Source organism: Corapipo altera, unplaced genomic scaffold (genome assembly GCF_003945725.1).
Source record: "Corapipo altera isolate COAL_440 unplaced genomic scaffold, ASM394572v1 45, whole genome shotgun sequence".
Classification (NCBI taxonomy): Eukaryota; Metazoa; Chordata; class Aves; order Passeriformes; family Pipridae; genus Corapipo; species Corapipo altera.
The window spans coordinates 7,244,141-7,267,782 of record NW_020884877.1 but is presented as its reverse complement, the minus strand read 5'-3'; the positions used below and the strand labels follow the sequence as shown (position 1 = coordinate 7,267,782).

The 23,642-nt window shown below is 39.0% G+C and overlaps 1 protein-coding gene across 5 annotated transcripts in view; it reads left to right on the top strand.

Moving 5' to 3' along the window:
* Positions 1-23,642, top strand: part of ALS2 (ALS2, alsin Rho guanine nucleotide exchange factor) — a 40,917-nt gene that overhangs the window by 104 nt on the left and 17,171 nt on the right. For 4 of the 5 annotated variants that reach the window (XR_003526576.1, XM_027636723.1, XM_027636720.1 and 1 more), the window contains exons 2-19: positions 4,325-4,414; positions 6,370-6,524; positions 7,756-8,675; positions 11,022-11,382; positions 12,248-12,416; positions 12,879-12,975; positions 13,380-13,457; positions 14,085-14,258; positions 15,359-15,530; positions 15,978-16,158; positions 17,852-17,917; positions 20,373-20,535; positions 21,317-21,448; positions 21,666-21,794; positions 22,090-22,160; positions 22,515-22,581; positions 22,856-23,058; positions 23,198-23,263. Coding sequence is in view for 4 of the 5 variants with exons in the window: in XM_027636723.1 (XP_027492524.1) it covers positions 4,395-4,414; positions 6,370-6,524; positions 7,756-8,675; positions 11,022-11,382; positions 12,248-12,416; positions 12,879-12,975; positions 13,380-13,457; positions 14,085-14,258; positions 15,359-15,530; positions 15,978-16,158; positions 17,852-17,917; positions 20,373-20,535; positions 21,317-21,448; positions 21,666-21,794; positions 22,090-22,160; positions 22,515-22,581; positions 22,856-23,058; positions 23,198-23,263 (3,224 nt within the window). In the remaining variant the exon portion in view is untranslated. Of the gene's footprint in view, positions 54-4,321; positions 4,415-6,369; positions 6,525-7,755; positions 8,676-11,021; positions 11,383-12,247; positions 12,417-12,878; positions 12,976-13,379; positions 13,458-14,084; positions 14,259-15,358; positions 15,531-15,977; positions 16,159-17,851; positions 17,918-20,372; positions 20,536-21,316; positions 21,449-21,665; positions 21,795-22,089; positions 22,161-22,514; positions 22,582-22,855; positions 23,059-23,197; positions 23,264-23,642 lie in introns of all 5 variants that reach the window. The other variant, XM_027636721.1, reaches the window with a different exon arrangement.

The window sequence follows — 23,642 nt, the reverse complement described above, 5'->3', positions numbered from 1 at the left end:
GGCGGCACAGGTGAGGGGGCAGCGTGGGGACGGCCGGGCCGGGAGGGGCGGCACAGCTGAGCGGGGACTGCGGAGCCAGGAGGGGCGGCACGGGTGAGGGGGGACCGCGGGCACAGCGGGAGAGCCGAGCCGGGGGCCGGGATGTCCACAGCGCCCTGCGCTGCCCGCGCCTTCCCCGGCGGAGCGGCGGGACGGGAGCGCTGTGTGCGGGGCGGGGGGCGCGGGACGGGCCCAGCGGGGTCAGACCCGGCTGTCCGGCTGCCACATGCGCTCGGGGGCTGGGACAGCACGCTGAGGTGTGGGATCTCAAAGGTCTCCTCCCTCTTGCTGCGAAGAGACCTCTGAAGTGTAAATACGTGCTCCTCATCGCTGTTTCGTTTAAAACTCCTCTCCCTTTGCGTGGCGTGGTCGCTCAGGAGTAAACGCAGTTTCAGCTTTTGGAGTGTATTGGGGGACGGTCCCAGTGCGGCTGCAGTATCGTGCACAGGTGGCGTAGCTCGCTATCACTATCACGGACCTCCTCTCCCAGAACCAAGATGTTGGTGAGGCACTGGGGAGCAGCTGGACTGGTCGTAGATGATCGGTGATTAATCAGTGCTGCTGTAGGGCAGCAGCTTACAAAAACTACCTATACTTAGAGTCTTCCAGTTTCTGCAGAGTGAACTGTCTTCAGAATGGGAAGCACCTGAGAATGTGCTAAATTAGGGTGTAATTTCAAAAGGAAAAGTGGCAGAAGGACGCTCAGAAATTTTTTAGTCTCTTATGAGTTCGGTAAATTTTAAATTACTAATTGCATGCTGTAGCAGATAACTTTCAGCTGTGTACTTTTAGCTGATACCAGGCCCTTTCTTTGTTGTCCTTGGGGGTCTTTTTATTTTTTTTTTACTGCTTCCTTTACTGTTGTATTTTGTTTGCTGCCATCCTGCACTCACTGGAACTGGCATTAGAAGATCCCTTCATCTGAAGGGATCGCTACTGTCTTTCAGTAGCAAGTTGTTTTGTTTTGTTCTGAGCAGATCTTAATCACACAATGTTAAAAGCAGCGGTTGTACCTAGTTAGTGCCAACCAAAACAGAAGGGCTTCTTGAACTGGTAACTCACTGTAAGTTAGCAACAGTAAATGGTGTGTGTTGGCCAGACTGGTGTTGACAATTCTGGTTTGAATGAAGAAGCTTGGAGTAGGTAATTCTGTATAGAAAAATGCAGTCTTGGTCCTATAGGTTATTGCTACATATGATGCAAGAACTTGATTAAAAACATATTTGGCAGTATATAAGTAAACACATCTGAAAGCTGTAGAAGTATTTGCAATGTTTATTAACAGCAGCAAGTAAATAAGTACATAAGGATCGTGGGAGTTCTGATATTTCTGAAAGTCAGGGCCGTAGCAGTTGCTGGTGTTTAGCATTCAGTGTAAGGTTACCTTCATATCTCTGATGCTTGTGTAGAAATGGTCAGTGAAGAGCACAGTCCCGTAGTAATGATAGTAATGTTTGCTTCACATCATTCCTGTCCACAGCAGTTGTTATGGTGTGGCAGTGTTGGATTTCTGGAGAATTTGCATTAGCCTTCTACTCCGTGAGGGGAAAGTATGACATCAGTGTCATGCCAGTGACCATCTGTCTGCAGCACAAATACATTTCATAACTGGCACTCTTTGGCACTCCTTGCTGTTTTCCTCTTGCACTCTTGAAGCAAAAATGTAGAAAGTAAAATTATGGGCAGAGCAGTGAAGGTGCTGGTTCCACACCTACCTTCCACACCACCAGAGTGCTGTGTTGTGGCTGACTCTTCTCGTCTGCACTTCTGTTGTTATTTCTAATAACAATTCAGGTGATCGTAGTGGAAAAGAAACAATGCATCTGTAATGTTATAATGTGCTATTATATGAGTGTGAAAATCAGCAAGGAAAATTACGTGTTTCTACTGGGACTAATAAGCTTGCTATTTACAGTTACTTCACTTAGTTTGTAGCTGTGGTGACCTGTATTTTGCATTAGCTGTAAAATGGGGATAATGTTGTGCTGTCCTAGGATTGAATGAAAACTTGCACTGAACTTGCAAGTGGTTTTAAAATGCCTTAAAGAAAAAAACCCAGCTGGACTATCATTTTCCCTTATATGCACAAATACTTAGTAATGCAACCTTAAGTGTGAGCTTTTGTAAAGAAAAGAAAATCTGTCACCGTCATCATATCACTCTCTTAATTTCTAGTTCACCACTATTGCAGGTTTCTTACTTGATAATTAGATACGTTGTTTTTCAATTTGGCTTTGAAGGGAGATGTTGCAAAACAGCTGATCCAGATGCCTGGCTTTAACTTTATTTTGTTATAGTCAGAAGATTTTGTGACAATTACAGTGAATTTTTTTTGCAGTTGAAGCTCAAGAAAAAAGAAAACAATTCTTTGAGCCCTTAAAAAAAGTCCCTAAATTATAGAAGTCAAGAATTTTAAGCCTCAGTTCCTAGATCTTAAATAACTATGTGCAGTGTAAATCACGTAATTGTTGGTACTTTGATGACTCTATCAAAGCTTCCACCTTAGTCTGATTCACGGATCTGTTGGATATTTTTATGTGAAGCTAAGAGTTCTTCACAGAGGAGAGTGCCAGCATTTTCGAGAGAATCAATTGTAGGTTGGGTGGTTTTGAGTAGGCTTGAAGAAAACCACAAATGTGCTTACTCTGAGCAAGAACACATCACAAAGTTAAGGTTCCAGAAAAGCGCTTCCATTTTCCTTTGATGTTTCATCAACACCTCTGTTACTGAAGCATTGCATGACAGTTTCCTTATATTTGTGAGACTTCCTCTGTTAATATTTTAAAAGTTAACTTTTACAATTGTAGGGTTTTTTTTTTCTTTTGTAGTTGAGGCAGGAGAGACAGGCACATCTTGAAAGCAGTACCTTTCTGGTGACAAGTGTTTCTGTTCCTAGAAAGTATGTTTTTTTTTTTTTTAGAGCAAGGTGCATATGACTTATCTCAATACTGTTTTATGAAATTAATTTGATTTCATATTTTCATGGCTCTTTATCTTCTTGTGGTGTGTTCTGTGCCAACCCCAAAGCCCAAATCACTATTTTTAGTGGCCTGTGTTTGAAAAACTGGAAGTGTTTGGTATGCTGTGTTGTTCTTTCTGTCTGTAAAAGTCTGCTTGGTAATTCATTATTCAGAGCATTCTAGCGGGAGTGTTGGAGGTTTTTTTAGTTATTTTAATTATTTATTGGCTTAATGATTACTGTTTCCAAGTGTGCATTGAAACTTCTGTATGAGAGTTACAGGTTTGCATATATTGTCTCTTGTAATCCAGACTGACCATATTCTATTTCTATTTACCATGTGCAAGAGCTTCAGGCTACTCATTCTGTGTCTTTATTGAAGATATATAGTCTTAAAAGACTGTTATATTAACAAAATAATTTTCTGGTTTTGTTACAGTGGATATCAGACAGCAACTATAATAAAGCAAAAGGTCTAAAGCTTTTATGAAACTTATTAAATGTGATTACACACATGCATTAATGTTACTAAAGTTTTTAATACTTCATCAAGTAAGGCAGTAGATCCAGGGAAATTACAATTCTTTCAATATTAAAAAAGCCAAACAGCTTGTAAGAAACAAAGATTAACTGTAGCTTTGTTTTATTCCAAGAAAAGTAATACAAAGGCATCTTCATGGAGGTGGAAAGGTTGTGAGGGTGAACTTGCAAAATTCAAAATCTGAAAGAATAAAATCATAACTAGAGCAGTCACTTTTTTTCTCTGTGTCTTCTGTAGCCATATCATACCTTCATAGGTACTCTGCTGCCAATTTGCATGAAGAAATGTTTTTAAGTCTTTCTTGGCTTTCTGCACTTCTGCCTAGACTTTGACAAAACTGCACCTTTAAATGGTGATGTGTGCTCTGGTTCAGGAATGCAATCATGAATTCAACTCCTAATCATTTTCTGCTCATGCAAATCTGTTTACCTTAAATTTAGCCAAGCACAGAATTCTGTTTTATTTAGACTGAAAATGGGTCAGTTTGATGTTTCTTGAGCGGTATAATGAGAATTATTTAGAGTTTGACGTATATTTCTGCCATTAAACTAGATTTTGTTCATTCTGTCCTTACAATAGACCTATTGTGAGATGAGTAGGTAGGACAAGTCTGGCTGTTTAGCTTTTGTCTGCCAACTCAGTGTGAGTGAACTAAATATAAATACTTCGACCATCCTAGTGTTGTGTAAGTGCTTATTGATTTAACACAAGACCTAAAGCTTTGTGCCTTTGTTGTTGTTTGTTAACGTTATTTGCACTAAATAGCTGGTTTTTATGTTTTCCAGTTTGTGAAAATTATATTGTTCCTTTTGAAAGAGGAACGATTTGGTGGTGATGGAGTGCTGCCACTGACAGATGGACTCACAGGAAAGAAGGTGAGAACGAGCAGCTCCGTGCAACCACAGAGGCTTCCTGAAAAATGCCAGCTCGGGGTCATCCCGGAAAATACTCTTTGTCATTTACACTAAAGGGAAGAAGATTAATTTAGCTACAGTTTCAGTTGTGTCTGGAACACTAAACTTATTGCAACAGCAACTTAGTTGATTGTTGGAACTTGTGAAGCCATAGGCTAAAACCTTGAAAGTAGCGTTTTCAGGTGAACAGTAACTCATATCTGTTACCTGCACCTGTGAATTTTGAGCCTGGGTCAGTAGCCCTGCAGTAGGCTGTTCTTTGGTTCCTTGTTTGTTCCACTGAGATACCTGGCAGAGGTCAGATGTTTTTGTAATAGATCCTTTTATGTCAATGTCCAAATCTGTCCTACGCTGTTTTCTGAAGACTTATTAAAAGGATAAAAGCCCAAACAGCAGGACTGCCTTTAATGCACAGTATATTGATGAAAACTCTCTATGTTATTGTGTTATGTTCCTTGGTGTGCTTTGCCCATCTGAGTAAAATCTGTATTTTTATTTTAGGTTAAATGTCCTAATATTGATATTGGATTTTTTAGCACTTTTTTCCCTTTTTTTTCCTATGTATTACTTGATTGGTTCCTCTTTAATTTACTTCTACTCTAAAAACAAGTCCTTTGTATTTAAAATGCAAGATGGACTCTGCATTTTAATTCTGTGTTTGTTTTTTGGATTAAATAATTGACCTGAATTTTACAAGAGTTCTTGACTGTCACTTTTTTTGATTTTTTTTCTTCTTTTTTTTTCTTTCTGTTTTGTGGAAAAAAGTAGAGATGTTGGGGATGGGCTCAGGAGCTGAGAGAGATAATTTAATCTCTTAGTTATTTTCATCTTGAATGTTTCAGATGCACATTGTGTAAAGATATTGTTCATCCTGTGCACCAAAGCTAGCAAAATTTGTGGTTTAAAAAAATGTAAGTCTGCATGAATAGAGCTGCTTGTCTAAGTTGTCCCCAGGGCAACCTATCAGACCAACTTTTTCTAGGTTTGATTCAGGTTGGGAATATATTTTATTTCTTTTGCCTTTTTTTCTAGACAGAGGTTGCCATTCCATCAAAGCTTTTCTTGCCTGTCTTATATATATATAAACTTCACAAGCTCATGCCAAGCTGCAAGAACTTATTTATGCAGGGAGTAAATGACTTGACTTTTGACAAATAAGGAGCTAAACCTACTTTTCCCTACAGGGTATATAACAATCTATTCTTTATGAAGTTTTAAATAAATTTAAAGATGACTCTTAAATTAACTTGAAATGCTGTGAGTCTCTATCGATGCTTAAAATGACTTTTTGTGTTTGAATCAAGACATTCCACAAATTGTTAAAACTGTGGGTTTGTTGTCAATGTTTTGAGGAATTTCTTTGTGCTGAGTTGGAGAAGTTGCTGACTGAGCATTCAAACCAGAGTGTGTTGAAGTGTTAAACCAGCTTTGGGCAGTTCCACTCTCTCCTGCAAGCCCAGATACTTGCATTGTGTTTCAGGATTTTTTTTTGTGCTTCAACTGATTTGAATGACTGGCTCATTTGAATCTGAGAAACTCATTAAGAATTAAAAAAGGAAAAAACCCCAAACAATCAAAACCTCATTTTTGTCTCTAAGGGTAGAAATGAAAGTATATAAAGGATGAGCTTTTACAGGTGTAATGTTTTGAATGGGAGCAATTGGTACATGGTAAAGTATAAATGAAAAAGAAAGCTAATGGTTTCAAACAGAAGATACATATTTTTTACATTTAAATAACATTTAATTTACAATTTGATAATTATTAATATTAATTAAAATATATTGTCTTCCTGAAAGTGAAACAAATTCCTGAACTACTAAGCCTTTCCTACATATGTGAAAAGCAAACTATGCATTACTAAACTACAGAAAACTTCATGTTTACTGTGTTCCAATTTCCTCCAATCTTTGTAGCTCAGAAGAGGCAGAAGGAGCCAAAGAGAGAGGCCTGGTCTATGTTTGGAAGGCTGGTTCCTGCTCTGTAACTCCAGAAAGGCTTCTAGGACTCAGTGGCAAGACTGTATTACAGGCAGCCCTTGGAATACATCATGGATTACTTCTAACAGAAGGTAATACACATCTTAATTGTAAATGTCTGATGCAATAACAAACTTCAATTATTGTCAAATTTTCTTTCACACGTTCTTTTCATTTTGTCTGTGTCTCATACACAACTTTTAAATTGCTGGATTTTTAACTTTGCCTTTATTTCATTCTTAGTTATAAATTATTTCTATTTCAACACAGTTTTATATGCATAGATTCTTCTTTCATATTTTTTTTTTCTTAACAATGGCTCTGGATTTTACCCTCTAAAGATATTAATTAACGTAATCTGAACCACGTTAACTCAAAATGACAATTCTTTTGAAGTCTTTCATTCAAAAAAGTACAACAAGAGGTTTCTCTTGAGGCGTAATAGCTTTGTCTTCTCTGCTTCTGGAAAAGTCTGTGGTTAGTACATGCATTAGAGAGTCTTGGTTTGTGAGCAGTTTGAGTCTGTGAATCGAGGTATTTCTAAAAGCCAGTTCCTTAAGTGTTTGTGTACCTTGGTCCATCCTTGTACTATTCAGTGGACATACAGTAAAGACGCAGCTGGAAGTTACTTCTTTGAGTTTTCTTTGACCTTCTTGAAGGAAAGTTTCCAGGTTATTGGTGAGCTTGCTATAAATACCTCTCCTCTACCAGAGTTGTTATGGACATCCAATTTTTTTTTAAAGAATGTGTTTCTTTCATAATTTAAAAGGACTTTTTGCATGTGTGTTCTTACCCCATGAGGGATGTTGTTTGTGGATGTGATTTACCATTTTTCTATCACTGTGAAAACAACTGTTAATTTTAAAAATTAACACACCTTCTCTCCCTGATAGGGCAATCCTGTTTTAGTGCAGGGTGCAAGCAGTACAGTTTGGTGATAGCAGGTCTCAGTTTGGAAAGATGAACTCTGTACTGTGTTGTGTTCTTCATGTGCATTTGTATGTCCTTAATACGTTGCATGTTCTTAGAATAGAAAGGACCAATAAATGCACTTAACTTGACTACAGTAGAATTTTTAGCAGGAAAGCATTACTTATTTCAGCAGTGCATGCATGCACAGGGTGACATTAACATGAGGTGTAGAACTTAACACCAGCAACAGAGGGCAACCAGCAGTCTTCAAATATCAATAGCCATAGTTCTGCTGAGCCTACAGTAAGCTGGGAATTGATATCTGTTTATCTGAAGTGTCTTCAAATTTTTGTGTTGATTTAAAAATTACTTTTACGCTCATGCTGGGATTCTTTTTTTCCCCCCTTCCAGGTGGAGAGGTCTACAGTTTTGGAAAGCTGCCCTGGAGATCAGGACTGGAGGAGTCACGTGTTAATAGTCCTATCTTAGAAAATACTTTGCTTGGACATCGTGTTATTACGGTGGCAGCTGGCAGCTTCCATAACGGAGCCGTGACAGAAAGTGGTGTGGTGTACATGTGGGGCAACAATTCTGCTGGCCAGTGTGCAGTTGCTAATCAGCCGTGTGTGCCAGAGCCACAGCTCGTCAGTATTTGTGATTCTGAAACAAGTCCTCTGATATCAGTAAGGATTTTGCAGCTGGCATGTGGAGAGGAGCACACACTGGCACTATCTCTAAGCAGAGAGATATGGGCTTGGGGGAGTGGCTGCCAGCTCGGGCTCATAACAACAACTTTCCCAGTGACAAAGCCACAGAAGGTAGAGCACCTGGCAGGACGCGTTGTGCTCCAGATTGCTTGTGGAGCCCACCACAGCCTGGCTCTAGTACAATGTCTCCCTGTGCAGGAAATGAAGCCTATCCCAGAAAGATGCAATCATTGCAGTCAGCCTCTTATTACCATGACGGACAAGGAAGACCATGTAATCATTTCAGATAGTCACTGCTGCCCACTGGGTGTAGCACTGTCTGATAACCCACCAGAAAACCATGTCTTGTGTCCCTCATCGGAGACCCTCGAAGGAAAAAGTGTAACAGGTGGCCCAAGTGACGACAGTCAGAAACCACCTGTGGAAGAACAGAGGCTTGTTGGTTTAGAATCTGATGGGCCAAGTGTGCTTTCCAGCAGCAATGGACAGGAAGGTAGTGGAATTTCTAGTCCTGGAAATATTCTGTTCCCAGACAAAAAAGAGGTGAAAGAGTACTTAATTGGTTTGTCAGATCACTCATTAAATGAGAGCCTGGATAAAAACATCTGTACAGAACCTGAACAGGTTGGTACCTAATAACTAGCTCATAATTTGCTATAACTCCTCTTGCAGATGTGACAATGTTACTTTTTCCACAAATGAAAAAATGTAATGAAGCTATGGTGGTTTTGTGGTTTCCAAGTGTTTTTCACTGTGATGGTTCTCAACTTTTAAGTGGAAGATTTTTTTTTTTTTTTTTGTCATCCATCCATGTTCAGTTGTGTGGGAGCAGCCTTGACAGTGCTGTAGTCTCTCCTGTTCATTGTCTGCAGTACCAGAACCAAGTAAGCCAATTTCCATGCTCTGTTTGTTCCATGATGCATGGGCTTCCATTTATGTTGGGCAGTAAGATGACACTTGTCTGATTTACCTTTAAGGTCAAGCTTTATTTTCTGTGCATGGAACTAATCCCTAACAAATCTGTCTAATTTCTCAATCAGGTAAAAATTCTAGATTGCAAGTAAAGGTTGCTGAACATGTTGACCCAAAGGTTTTTAACGTTAATGATGTAAGGGTGGCATAAACTTATAATCAGGGATGGGAAACGTGAGTTTTTGTGGTGTGGAAAATGGTTCAACAACACTGTTTTGATGCTATAGCAGAACAGTCAAGTACCCCTATCTTGGTAAGCATCAGAAAATGCTCAACATGAAGGCTCAAGAGCTGTTTGCAGCTTACTGACAAAATACTATGTTTTCTGGGTTTATTTTGGGGAAAAAAAAAAAGACATAAAGACGTAATTAGGGGTGAAGGGAAGAAGGTAAAACCCTAAATCCACTAGACAGAAAACTAATCCAAAATCTTTCTGTGCACTCTGGCAGTCCCTACCTAACTACTGTCCTGTGAGGAAACCTGCCACTCTGTGGCCTAATATGCAGAATTTACAGTGAAATTGTGAGAATTTCTTTTGTCATTTCAAGTGTTGTGTAGACATCTATTTCTTCTTTTTTTTTAATAGTTACAGTAAGAAATTTTTCACAGTGGTTCTGAGAGATAAAATTCACAGTACCTAGTAAATAATTGATTTCTGTTATCACCTCTGATTGCAAGAAAAAAAAGTAGTTTTAAAACCTGTCCAGTAACTTGGTGATTCAGCAAGTTTTGTTTTATTACTCTGAGGAAAGTTTATTTCAGAGAAATGAAGATTGTGTGAACACAGTTATTCTTTCTTTTGCTTTTTGCTAATACAAATACATTCTAGCAGTTTTGGGCTCCTCAGAATCTTGCAAGAACTCCCACCATTAGATGATGATTGAAACATGTGGTTTCATGCTCTCTTTCTCAACTCCTCATTCCTGGAATATTTCCAGAGTACTGTTTTCCTTGCACAGTTCCAGGAATCAACAAACCTGGAACTGGTTCACTGAATCTTACACAACTGAGCATACATATGAAGAGCAGAGATGAGGTCTAATGTAATGTTTCAGCATTAGTAAAATCCTTCATATTTCCCTTTACTTTCCTACACAAATCAGTTTTCTTTCCTATATTGCTAGGTAAGCCTTTCATAAATAGGAATGAAGTGAGGAGGAGCAATCCCAGTCCTTTAGCTTAGGCTTTCACAAAAATAAAGAAATCAGAAGATTGTTTTTATTTTGGTAGAATAAAATGAGCTATAATATTTGTAATAATACTATTTTCTACTATGTATTAGGTGGGAAAATGGGAGTTTGCTGTCTTTGCTTTAATATTCAAGTCATTTGACAAATGTCATCTTGTGCATTATTTTTTATTTGGTGGGTCAGCTGGCTGCTATTGTAGGTAATGGTGTGCTGATCCTAAGAACTGCCTTCAGTCAGTTTGTCCCTAGTGTGACTTGATGATTAACTAAGCTTTATGTGGATACAACAGTGACATAAGGGGACACAGCCCAGACTGGTTTTAAGAGAGACTTTGTGAAATGGATCCATGAGTCACTATTTTCCTTTTAACATACCAAAGAGAAAACTTGTCTCTCTGTAAATACAGCGTGCTCACTGATGCACTTTAATTGGTGGCAAAGAGGTTGGTAGTAAGCCTAAAATTATGTCCCTTTTTATATTTGTTGGCAAAGATCCTTTATTCTTTTTGGTATTAAAAACCCTCAGACCTACAGTCTCTTATGGACGAGCTACCAGACAAGTGCAAGAGACAAAGCCCAGTCCATGTAGAAATGGTGCTTGGTCCTGAAAAAAAAAGATTCAGAGCAATAGATGCACACCTATTTACATTCTATACAGTTAAAACCCATATATCATTTACAATAAACCTTTATAGTAAACATAATGTCTTGTTCAGTATAGCCCCCTGTTTGAATAGTGAATGTGTAATCATCATCCTTCTGCCAAGTGCTGTCTGGTGTGATAGTTTTCAATTTTCCTTTGGTTTTAGCCTTCTCAAGAAGACCAACTCAGTGCTTGTATCCCTGGCCCTCCAGGTCCCAGCACATCCACCTTGAACAGCCTGGTGGCCTCTTGTGCCTCAGCAGTGGGTGTGAGAGTAGCTGCCACCTACGAGGCTGGAGCGCTGTCTCTGAAGAAAGTCATGAACTTCTATGGCACATCCTCAAGTGAACCAGGATCTCAGTCGGGCAGCAGGTCCCCAGGGCCTGAGGCTCTGAAAGACAGTCGAGAAGAGCAGGTCAGACTGGAATCCATGCAGGGGAAGAAGAGTTCCAGTTTAGTAGATATTAGAGAAGAGGAATCTGAAGGAGGGAGTCGCAGGCTTTCCCTGCCTGGTTTGTTGTCACAAGGTAAAAAAGGCACACTGGGGAAATAACACTGGAAATATTATATTAATGTGGAGGTTTATAAGTGGGGAAAAAACCCCAAACACTTACTGAACACAAATTTAATGATCTGTCAAAGGTCTTTATGAATTCTAAGCTCTATCTTAGGGCTTGAAAGCAGAGGAGGGAGTAAAGACTAGCAGATACTGCATGCTGAGAAAACCAAAAGCATAGTGGGTTTACAAATGCTCTTTAGTGGTAAGGTGGGGTAAAATGCACATTGGGGTAGTTTGGGCATCGTGCTGCCAGGTGATGCTAAAGTATCTTTCATGTCAGTTGGGTAGGAGATAACCTGTGTGGCCTGTAATCCCTACTGCACTGAGCTGGGTTTGAGCCAGGGACCTGTAAATATTGCAGTTCCACTGCCGAACTTCGAAGTTAACGACCTTCTTCTCTCGCAGGTTTTGGTGTTGTTAATTGCTCTGAATGTGTAGATGGTTTAGTTCTATATTGGTTTTGGATCTGAGGGGAGTTTTTGGGAAGTATTGAAATCTTTTGTTTGCTGCAAGGATATATTTTCTTTCAAAACACTTTTTTTAACGTACAGTTTGTTTTGGTTCATTTGATTCATTATAGCTGCATAGTTCTCATATGCCTATTATCCTTTAGCACCTGCTAAAAACTTTGGGATCTGCCTATTTTAGCACCTATGTTACTTCAGTGTATCTGTACCCTGTTGTCTTACATGTCAGTCTTTTTTCTCAACATAAATTAAGACTGCTTTAAGAAGTTTTGACCAGTTATCTCAAGTAACTGTGTAACACACAGTCTGAGCGATCTATTTACCAAAAATGCAGAACAATTTCTCTAATTATTGGCTTCTGTTCAGTTTCTCCAAGGCTCTTACGGAAGGTGGGACGGGCAAAAATGAGGACTGTGGCTCTGACTCCAACCTACAGCGGTGAGGCTGATGCTCTTTTGCCCTCTCTGAGGACAGAGGTGTGGAGCTGGGGAAAGGGGAAGGAAGGACAGCTCGGGCATGGTGATGTTCTGCCAAGGTGAGATTTCTTTGATAAATGAGGGTTTTTTATTCACTAGGTCACTAGAAAATTTTGAGTATTGAACTGTTTTAAATTCTCAAATTTAAACATTTGCTTTGCATTGTGTGCTTGCTCTTTGAAGTGTTGTGACCTAAGTTTCTTCAAGTAACATTTTTTAGGCTGCCTTGTTAGTGAGCATCGATCAGTTATGACTTTTCCCCATGTAATCACTAGGAGTTTTGGTGATATTTTGACTTTGTCCACATTGAGATGAGGTTTATCAACTTTTGCCCTTCCTGACCATTTTGACTAAACTGGTTTTTTACCAAAAGACTCCATGTGTGTTTGTTTTTTCTAAATTGCTTTGGGACAAAAATAAAACTTGGAACGTGTTCTCTGTATTAAGAGTACCTCTGATAATTTTCTTTTTTTCTCCTTCTGCTCCCCCTCCCCTGCCTTACGGGTTCTGGGGATTGACAGGCTTCAGCCACTGTGTGTGAAAAGCCTGGATGGGAAAGAAGTGATTCACCTCTCTGCTGGTGGCCATCATTCCTTAGCACTCACTGCCAAATCCCAGGTACCAGTTATTGTTACCATTTATTGTTTTTCTATGGCATCATTGTCATGTTTGGTCTTTTCTAGGTTTTTGTTTCTTTTGCTTCTAAACTTCTGTTCCTGTTTATGGGAGGCAGCATCGAAGTAATGTGGAGTCTTAATTCTGTTTCTGCTCAAGTGCTGCCTGTACTATCAACGTTATGTTTAAAGATTGGTGTGACCTGATCTGGTACATTCCATTTCTGATGTGAGAAGACAATTTGTGAATATAGGAAGACAGTGGAAATTAGGGAATTGCTTCTTGGTACATGAGTCTTCTATCCTTGACTTGTGTGTGTTTGCACACTTGATGTGTTGTACTACCACACTCAGTATGTGTCCATGTATATAAATTTACATTCTAATGTTTAGCAATGCTTCTTACAGGTGTATTCATGGGGCAGTAATGTCTCTGGCCAGCTTGGTCACTTGAACTCCCCAACAACAGTCCCTCGTCTTGCAAAGGTACTTTTGTTTCTATGTTCTTTTTTCAGTTTAGGGTCACTTCTTATACCAGTGAGTGCAAAGTAATTTCTAAGAACGATCTGTTTATGGATCTGTGGGCTATATAGTAATAGAGCCCTTGACTTCTTTGGCTTATACTTGTGAAAATCTACCCAAGAAATCCTTTGCACAGACTTCCACTGGTTTTTGACCACAGTGAAGTTCTAAAACTGAGAAATGGGACTGGTTGTATCTTCTTATCAAATTTCACTTTTGCCTTATATTTGGTGCAGTGCTGTAACTTTTAAATACTTTGGAACTGTTTATATAGATTTCACAGTTAAATATAGAGGGGAGAATAGTATCCCAACCTAGTTCAAGCTCACTCATTTAAAAATAAAACTGATTTATAATTGAAAGGCAAAAAAATCAGCCATTAGAAAGGAAACTGAAAAGAAAGATAATTTTCAGAATGCGTGCAAGGAGTTTATTTGTTAAGAGACACTGAAGTTGAAAAATGACCAGTTATTGCAATACTTTTCTTGGCAGGTGTATTATATACATGTGTGGCCAGAAGAGTTAAGTACTATTCTCTCTTTCCAGCCTCAGGTGATGATTCCTAATGTCTTCCTTCCTCCTGAATTTCAGGTGTGCGGTGACGGTGTTTGGAGCACAGCAGCAGGACTAGATTATTCCCTCTTCTTAGCAGATGAGAAAGACTTCCAACCTGGATTATATTACAGTGGCCAGGAGACAATAGAAAATAATTTGAATGAAAATAGCTGTACTAAGAGTCCAGTTTTATTACTAGCCTGTAGTAAGGTGAGTGTTATTTCCTTGAAGTTAGTACAAATCCTACTGATGCTCTTTGGAAGTAGCACAATGCTGGTGGTTCAATTAGCTTTAAGGCTGTCAAGTCACATACCTGGTTCCTAGCAATCAAATCAGGAGCATAGTGTATGCAGGGCAGAGAGGAGGCCTAATTCCCTCCCTGTTTCTTGGTATTCCCTTCTGTTTGAGGGACAAGGAGGTGTTTCCAGTGTGTTTAATCCATTTCCTTCTGTGTCCATGTATGTGCACACAGACACACACACACTTCTATTCCTTCTGTAAGATTGTTGTTAGCCATTCTCTTCTCTTTTAGGGTGACTAGTAAGCTCTGGCATATCAGAATTGACCTGTGAGTTGCTTGTTGAACAACTTTGTCTCAGTGTTTCTAAGGAATCTTCTATATGGCAACCAAGGAAATAGAAGTAGTGCTCGAACTTGAATTACTCTGTGGTATTGCATGTGAACCAAAATTAGTGAGGAGCCACAGTCAGCATTAGTGCTGACCTCATAGAAGAATTTTGCATTGAACTACTGTGGAAAGCAAATACTGCAATATTACTAGCAGTAGGTATCAATAAACTGGACTCTTATCAATAAATTGACATATTCCAGGTCCAGAAAGGACTACAGTTCAGAGCACAGTTGTAATACTAATAAAGCCTTCTTATTCTCTCTTTGTATTTAATGGGAGAAACAGTTGATACAATGATGCTATTTAATGTCAACATTGTGGATATAAGCATACTGCGGTTCTGAAAGTGACTGAACTTAAGGTCACTACCTCTTAAACATGGAAAGGTTGCATGAGTCACCTTAAAAGGTCATCTATTTATTGTCTTTTAGGCTCTGTCAGAGTCAGGAAAATGAACAGCAATGACTATAAATGTTTCTTCAACTTTTGTCATTCTTGTATTAAGCCAGTTTTGAATGGGTTGTTTGTCACTGAAGGTAATTAATACTTGCTATCACTTAGTGCTCCTAAAAATATGCCTTATTTTGCTTTATTTTAATGTTACTCTATTTTTAAATTGGAGTGTGAAAAGAAAAACATTAAAGTGGCTGTTTTTTCTTTTCTCCTTTTCATCTTTCAGATAGGGTACATAAGCAATGTGATAGCTGGTGGTGACAACTGTTTGGTCTTAGTAGACAAGAATGTAATGGGATATATTGCCAGTTTGCACGAGTTGGCTTCTACTGAGAGAAGGTTTTATTTCAAACTGAGTGAGGTCAAATCTCAGGTTCTTAGACCTCTTTTAGGTTTAGGTAAGACCTTCTTTTTTTTAATATTTTCTTTGATATTGTTTCCCCTATGTTCCACAATAAATTTATTTTATGCAAAATTTAAAAGTAATGACATATGTTTATATATTTTTATTTTAATAAAAATTATATATTTATAAATTATATATTTTTAATATAAAGCTGAGGTCTTGCTCTTCTCCCCTGTTTGGATGAACAGGTGAAATACAGCTGCATTTTGACATGAGCATTCTGTCGTTAGTTTTTGCCCTTTCCTGACGTTTTCACCTGAAATAACTTAATTATTTGATCTATATTTAGTCTAAAATCATTGCATTTCTGATTCTGGATAATGTAGCCATGAGGTGAAAGTGCTGATAAAGCATTAAACAGCACCACGTGGTAACTCTCTCTGTTAATGGGTGCTGCTCTTTCGTAAGGTAAGCTAAATTGCTTTCTGGTCTGTTACAGATAACTTGGGCAATGCAAATACAATCCAGTTGTTGCAGGAAATGGCAAGCAGGTTCAGCAAGCTGTGCTATCTCATTGGTCAACATGGAGCTTCTTTAAGTAGCTTTCTTCATGGCGTGAAAGAAGCCAGGAGCTTGGCCATCCTGAAGCATTCCAGTCTCTTTTTGGATAGTTACACTGAGCAAGTATCCAATTCCCTCTCATCTTGAGTCTCTGCAGTCTTAATCTACTGACCGCAACAAGCCCTGAGTTAAGGGAAAGTAGGTCATAAGGAAAGCTACATAAGTAACTGTTGTGCAGATTGTATTGTTGCAATTTAAAACGTGTAGAGAGTTCCACAAACGAATTGGTTTGGTAGTGAGATGTGCTTTTCAAAGTCTTCACCAGTGGAGCACACGGGACAGCATCAGTTTCCCTCGTGTACAGCTCTGCATACAAACTCTGGTTGCTGCCTGTAAGCCTAAATGTTGATTACTTCCTAAGGATATTGTAATATAATGTGATAGAGCTGCCGTGGCTAGGCTGCTAAATAAAGCTACCTTTGGGGGTTTACTGTGGTTACTAAATGCTTTTTCAATAGTCATTAACTAAAAATTGTCTTCCAGAAGAACAATTCTTCTGTCCTCATACTTACTAAATAGCATTGCACCTTTCACCCAAAAGCTGGAGCTGCTTTAGTGCTCAGAACTAAGTCTGAATTACCCTGGTTATTGTTTTTATTGTCTTAAAGCTTTTGGGAGAGGAGGTCTATGCAGTCACACTGTTTCCTGTCTTTCCCCTCAGTAACCTCTGTAGTTCCTGGATAATTTCATCTAAATGTATCAGGAGTTTTATCATACATAATAACTACAGACTTTTGTGAGAAATATTGCTTGACAGTTTAAATATGTCCTATCTGATTGTAGTCTTGGTTACCAGACATTCTGAAAATATCTAAGGAAACAAAATTTCAAGATCATCAACTTCAGTTGTTACACAGTAGCATTTTGAATAGGCAACTAGTTGCACTTTTTTTGAAAACAAGCACAACAGATAACACTTTACTGGGTTTGTGATGAATTTATGCTGTATGACCCTAAAAGAAAATTTCTTCTCTGTTTGTTACAGGGGTTGTTCATAACTGTAAATGTATTTTCTCCTTTTTTTACTTTGTGTTCGATTTGAATTTTTCTTGTAACCTGGATTTCCAAAATTGGCTTCCATTACTCAGAATAGTAGGGTTTAATTTCTTCTTCCTCGGTGTCAAAGACTGAAATACCTAATTTCTGTTCTCATATTACTGCTTGTACTCTGCTCTCCCCCTTTGCTTCCTGTTGCTTGCACGTTTTTCTGTGCATGCCATCAGAACCTCACCATAGTGCCATGAACATCTTTCACGGATCAGTTGGGCAACATAAGCATTATCTGTTAAATGGGCTAAGCAGACACCTCTTTCCTTGGAGAAAGGTGTTTTTTAAAAATAGTGCAGGGGAGAAGTCATAAGTGGAATGTTGAGTACCAGAAAAAGAGAAAATTCCTATCTTGAAATTTCCATCTTGGCTGTAATTAGAAGTTAGCAATATTACATTGTTGAAACAGATGGTCTATCCTATACATGTCCAAATCTGGGAGAAACAAAAATAAAATTAAAGTAAGCCCTCTGCATGGTGCTAATGGCAGCAGAAGTGAGGAATAGTAATGCGTGTTCTGTGTCCCATGTTGAAGGTGAATGCCAAATGCTTGGTAACATTGAGTGTTTCTCAAGTACTAGATAACTTTCATAGTAAAAGATATTACAGATCTCATTATAAACTGTTGGAAATTACAACAGCTGCTACTTTCAGGGATGTTTTGATTTTTGTAACTGAAGAGCTTTTTTTTCTTTCCTATATTAGGTATTGTACTTCAGTAACAAACTTCCTCGTAATGGGAGGATTTATGCTCCTTGCAAAGCCAGCAATGTAAGCAAACCTTTACCACTTTCTGGACTTTTTGGTCAGCTAGGAAAGAACTGTAAACAATGGAGTGTGTATGTGTGTAGTAATGAGCATGAGGAACTCAGTGTGCTTGAGTACATTAATTCCTTTCCTATCAGATGAATAGAAAGTTACCTCAACTGTGATAAAAATTTAGGTTAAAACGCTGCTGAGTTCAATTACTTTATCTTGAAGATGGAGAAAGGAGGAAAAAAGCATAAGTGATTGCAAATTCCTTCAAAGAAACGCAAGTGGAGTTCAGATAATGATTTTTTGAAAGCTTAGTTTTGAGGTTAAATGTTAGTATTTGCTAGTGTTTATTTCAAATGTTCCTGTCAAAAAAATAGAGAACAGGAATTAGCTAGAGTAGGTAATGTGAATTCACTTTCATTTGAATTCTTTATGTTTATGGAAGTCTTTTAAAATTATGCAAAAATAACATTTCTGCATGTGTGTCTTCTCTGCCTCTCAAGACTTCTGTACTCTATTTCATGCATAAATGCTTGTAAATGTGAGGAAGGAATTGTACTTTAAGGCCTGAGGTAGTATATTTGAGGTTTTTATATCATGAAGTAAAGCTTTTTTCTCATTTAAATAGCATTTTTGTCTAGGAAACAAAGTAATGACACTGAATCTTTCACTTTAGTGCTGTGAAGAAAGTGTTGCACTGACGGTAGTTCTTAACTAGTCTGGAACTGCTACCTTTCCTTCCTAAATTCTGTAATCTGGGAGTAATTGTTAGTGTTTATGAGACACTTTGAATGCAGTGTAAATGATGGTATTGAAAGTTCTTTGGAACACAGGTACCTCATACAAAGAACCTTCTGCACCTGAGGACCAGTGCCAAAGTCTAAATACAAAATCCCACTGCGGAGAGGCACTGAGAGTCTTCTTGGATCGGTCAAGATTTTTAGGTTGACTTAAAGGAAATCTTAATTTAAGTATAAGTTTGTTTATAGTTCATACTGAAACCATTTATGCTGAATTCATCACATCAGTCATCACTCTCAGGTGTCACAGCTTCTCCTGCTGCAACCAGGGTCTCATTAGGAGAATAACACTTTAGGGAGGAGATGTCTTACAACTTTGGTCCTGTTCCTTGCAAAGGGAAGTCAAGGATGTCTTTGATAATGATAAATTTCCCCCCACTCCCTTCCCGAGGGTTAATTGTCTTAAGTCAGTGATTAATGGTGTCAGCCTGTCTTTCATGGATGTTCTGCAATATGTAGTCCCAACTTTAAAAGTGCCAGCTTCAATGGAAATCTCCATAGCTGACAGGTTTTTTCAGCATGTCCTCTGAAAGAGTAGATGAGCTGTACTCAGTTTTATGAATCTGTTATTATTTGATGCTTTTCTACAGAGAAACCTCCATGTGAGGATCTCAAAGCACTTTAAAAAAGGCAAGCCAGACAGGGGGTGAAATTAAAATTAGGAAATAGGGTCTTCTCTCAAGAAGACTTTGTTCCTAAGGCTTGTTCAATAGTGGAGTTCTTAAATATCATTAGCAGACCTAACAAGGTACATTACTTTGATGTGTGAAATGGCATCTCGTGAATCACTCAGCATTCTTAGGAACCTTGCTGTGCAAATCTGATCTGTTTTGCTGTCTCTGGGGGCTTGCTCTCTCAGCCTCACCTGATTCTTGCAGCTTGTGGTTTAAGTGCTTCACAGCTGGATGTGTTTTAATACACCTCTCATATGTGCCAGCACCTGTGTGCACACAGATATGGTGAAGGAGAGGGAAAAGTAGGTTTGTTTTCCTTTTGATCAAGAAACCCTGGTTTTGTGTGCTAATGCATTGTCTTCAGAATCATTTCCCTCTTCTTCTCTGAACTAGATTAGTTCTCCCTCTTGGAAATCAGACTGAGGATTGAACAGATTTCCTGCCTTTCTTTGAGGTAGGATGTAATTTTTGTAGTTAGGGGAAGAATTGGTCAGTTGCCTTGACAGCAGGGGTGGGGAAGAAGTTACTTCAATATATTTAGGGAAGTGCAGTAGAGCAAAGTTAAGATTCTTTCAGGCCTTCTTGTGTGAATCAAGTGTTAGAAACGTACTGCTCTAACAGTAATGGGGAAATCATGCCCCAAAGTTTGCTCTTTACTAAACAAGTGTTAAAGGGGAGAAAGGCAGTTGGGTACAGTCCAAGTTGGGCAACGTAGTCAACTTTCTTCAACCAGTTTAATGACTGAGCATATGAAATTAAAAATAAGAAACAAGTCCCTTGTTGCAATTATTAACTTCATGTCTTTACTGCTGTACTTCCTCAGACTACATTGTGAATAGATTAGTAAGTAGCATGGATTTGCCTCTATAGTTTTGATTGGTTTACAATAATCCAAAAAGGGGCATTCTGAGCTCATTCATATTTACATAAAGCATCTCTAATGTCTTGCTGTCTTCTTTCTTCTCTCCTCCGTTTCCCAATGATCCCATCATTTAGAGACTTCTTGAGTAAAAACCACGAGCTATTACAGAAACTTTCTGAAAAAAATGAGGAAAACCTCCAGCTACTGGAAGTTTTGAATGCTCTGTTTTTCATGCCATTTGGACGACTTCATAATTATGCCAGAACTTTGCTGAAGCTTGCCACATGTTTTGAAGTGGTAAGATTGCTTTGTTATCTGTAGTTCAATAAATACACAAGTGAAACTTATGGCTTGGAAGTAACTGTGTGAAGCAAATGCCAGGTAATTAGAAATAGCTTAGTCCTCAGAGGAGCTATCTCAGACTTGTATTTGCTGCAGGGAAGATCTTGTCCATTTATTTGCACAATCTTGCACCACACCTGCACAGATCACATGAGGGGTAGAAACTTGTTACCCTGCCAGAGCTTGTTTGTGTGCCTGAATATTTAATTGCAAATATATTGTTTTGATGTTTGCCCGGTGCTTTTCAGTTTCATCTGGCAGCATTGCTGTATTACATGGCTGTAATACTCTACTACAAATACTACATATATATTAGGTAGACTATTACCACCCATTTAGTATGTAATTGCTTTGTTTTGAAATAAAAGATGACTAAACAGGAGCGGTAACTACTTGTACGTTTAGCCCAATGTAGTAATTTAAAATACTCTCCTGCAATTATTAGCACTATTTCTGCTACAGCTTGTTAAGCTGCAAGAAGGTAGATCATGTAATTGTGTGTTAACCATTCTATTTGTAACATTCATGGAACTTCTTGTGATTTTTAAAAACTCGTAGCACACCAACAGAACATGTGCCACAAAATAATTCAGTCTCCTCTGTTTATTAACCAGACCAACTGTGCTGTATTTAGTGCTGATTTAATAAAATGAGCAGTTGTGTTGCAGCTTGGTCAGTATTGTTGGTACAGCTGTTCAGAAACACTCTCAGGTCTGTCTTACCTTGTGCCCTACAGGCATCTCCAGAATACCAGAAGCTACAGGATTCTAGTTCGTGTTACGAGAGCCTTGCTGTCCAACTTAGCAGAAAAATAAAAGAAGCAGAATACACACTTGGCTTCTGGAAGACCTTTCCTGGGAAAATGACGGTATAATGACAATTGTCAGTCCATTAGCATCTTGAATTTCTCTTACCGATGCTGCCGTCCCAGTTGCGCTTCTCAGTTTTCTAATTGGTGTTGCTGTAGTACTCTTTAGAAATGAAGAGTTGGGCCTTTGTTTGTCTGAAAGACAAATAGCACTGACCTTAAGTCACAATCAGTGAGAAGTAAGATTCTGTAATTTTGTTTTTCACTCTTCCTGTAGGATTCCTTGCGGAAGCCAGAGCGTCGTTTAATCTGTGAAAGCAGCAACCGGGGTCTGTCTCTACAGCACGCTGGAAGATTCTCTGTAAACTGGTTTATCCTCTTTAATGATGCTCTGGTACATGCTCAGGTAAGACAGCTTGTATCCAAGGAACAAAACCTTTTCTCTGCTTCAAACAACATCATACATTTTTCATATAGTGAAGTTTTTGCACTGTAAAAATAAATCTGAAATTGTGTACTTTTTTAACATTTGATTGCCCATGCTGTGGCTGGCATGGTTTCTGCTTGCTATTTCTTGGACCAAGGGAATGGAAAGAGTTTTTCCTACTCCTCAAAGAAAGGAAAACAAACCATTCAGAAAAAGCATGGGGCAGGGCTAATGCATCAGTACCTAATGAAATGTCCCTTCTCTTTTCCTGCAGTTCTCAACCCACCATATTTTTCCCTTGTCCACACTGTGGGTGGAAGCTCTTTCAGAAGAAGCTGGTAATGTGTGAGTATTCTTGTTTGTGATGCTGAAGTAGTCATATATTCTTGGGAGAGAAGATGAGCATTTTATAACCAATTATTGTGAACTAGGACTGGAATCGTGTGATTGCAGTCATCTCTACCCTTTTTTCTTGTTTCAGAAAATGTTGTATTTCTATGTCTTAAAGTTGTATAAATATCAGAAAGAAGAAGGGAGTTGAGAGGGAAGAGAGTATTCTTTCCTGCTGCTTCTTTTTACTGCTGACTTAAAGGGAGTGCTAGCTGGGGAAGGGGAGAGAAGATACAGTATTGATGCTCTTAAAAAACTTGCTTTTTCAGGTTGGAATTTCACAGATTAAAATACTTTCTCCCCATGTAGGAACGGGTTGAAGATTACAACACCAGAAGAACAGTTTGTTCTTGTTTCTTCAACACCACAGGAGAAGGTGGGCATATCTACAAATTTGGCACAGCTTCAGTGATATGAATGAGGTTTTCTCCCCTACTGTGAAACCAAACTGAGAGAAGGATTGCCTAAGTATTCACCAAGAATGAAGTCTTCCTGCAGCTTGGTGTGCACGGTGCCTGGCTGTAGCAGTGCTCCTGTGCACAGCACTGCGTTGAGCCGGGCAAGGAGATGACTGTGTTTGCTGTAAGGGTGAGATTCGATGCAAAGACAGGCATTAGCTAAATTCTGTGATGAACCTCTTTCTGTTTCAGACCAAGTGGCTGAGGGCAATAAGCCAAGCAGTGGATCAGGCCCTTAAAGGGACTTCTGACATAATTCTATACGGAGCTGGTGGGAATGTGCCAAGACAGGAACCTCCTATTTCTCGCAGTGCCAAATACACCTTCTATAAGGACCCTCGATTTAAGGATGCTGTTTATGATGGAAGGTGGCTTTCGGGAAAACCCCATGGCAGGTAAAAGCATGAATGTTAACAGTTGAAAACTGAGCTGGTTGCTATATCAATAAGTAGGTTCACTCACTGAAGTTACCTGGGAAGTGCAAAGTGACCTGATTATCTTATACGCTTGCCTGGCTTTGTATTTTTTTTCCAGAGGGATCATAAAGTGGGCAGATGGGAGAATGTACTCTGGGACTTTCCGGACCGGGCTGGAGGATGGGTAAGATCCTCTCACTACTTGTGGAGCCAGAGGGCAAAAGATAATTTTTGTTGTAATTAAAGGTTTTGCAGTGAATCTTACTGACTCAGGGTTATGTACATTAATGTTGATATACAGATAATCTCTCATTTTTCCAGAGATATGCTAGTTGTCTTCACAAAAGACTGCAGTTGCCAATGATTAAAAACTTGCTCTTTCATAAAAACTGAAACTAATTGGGGTAATCAGCTGTAGGGTGGAGGAAGGAGATGGTAAAGCAGCTGAGAAAGAATGGGGGGGTGGGGGTCCTCTCGTAGGCAGAGGAAGCCGGTTGAAAAGTCTGCAGTCAGCTTTCTTCTGCATAGGTAGCTATATTAATGTCTTGTGTTGCAATGCTCTT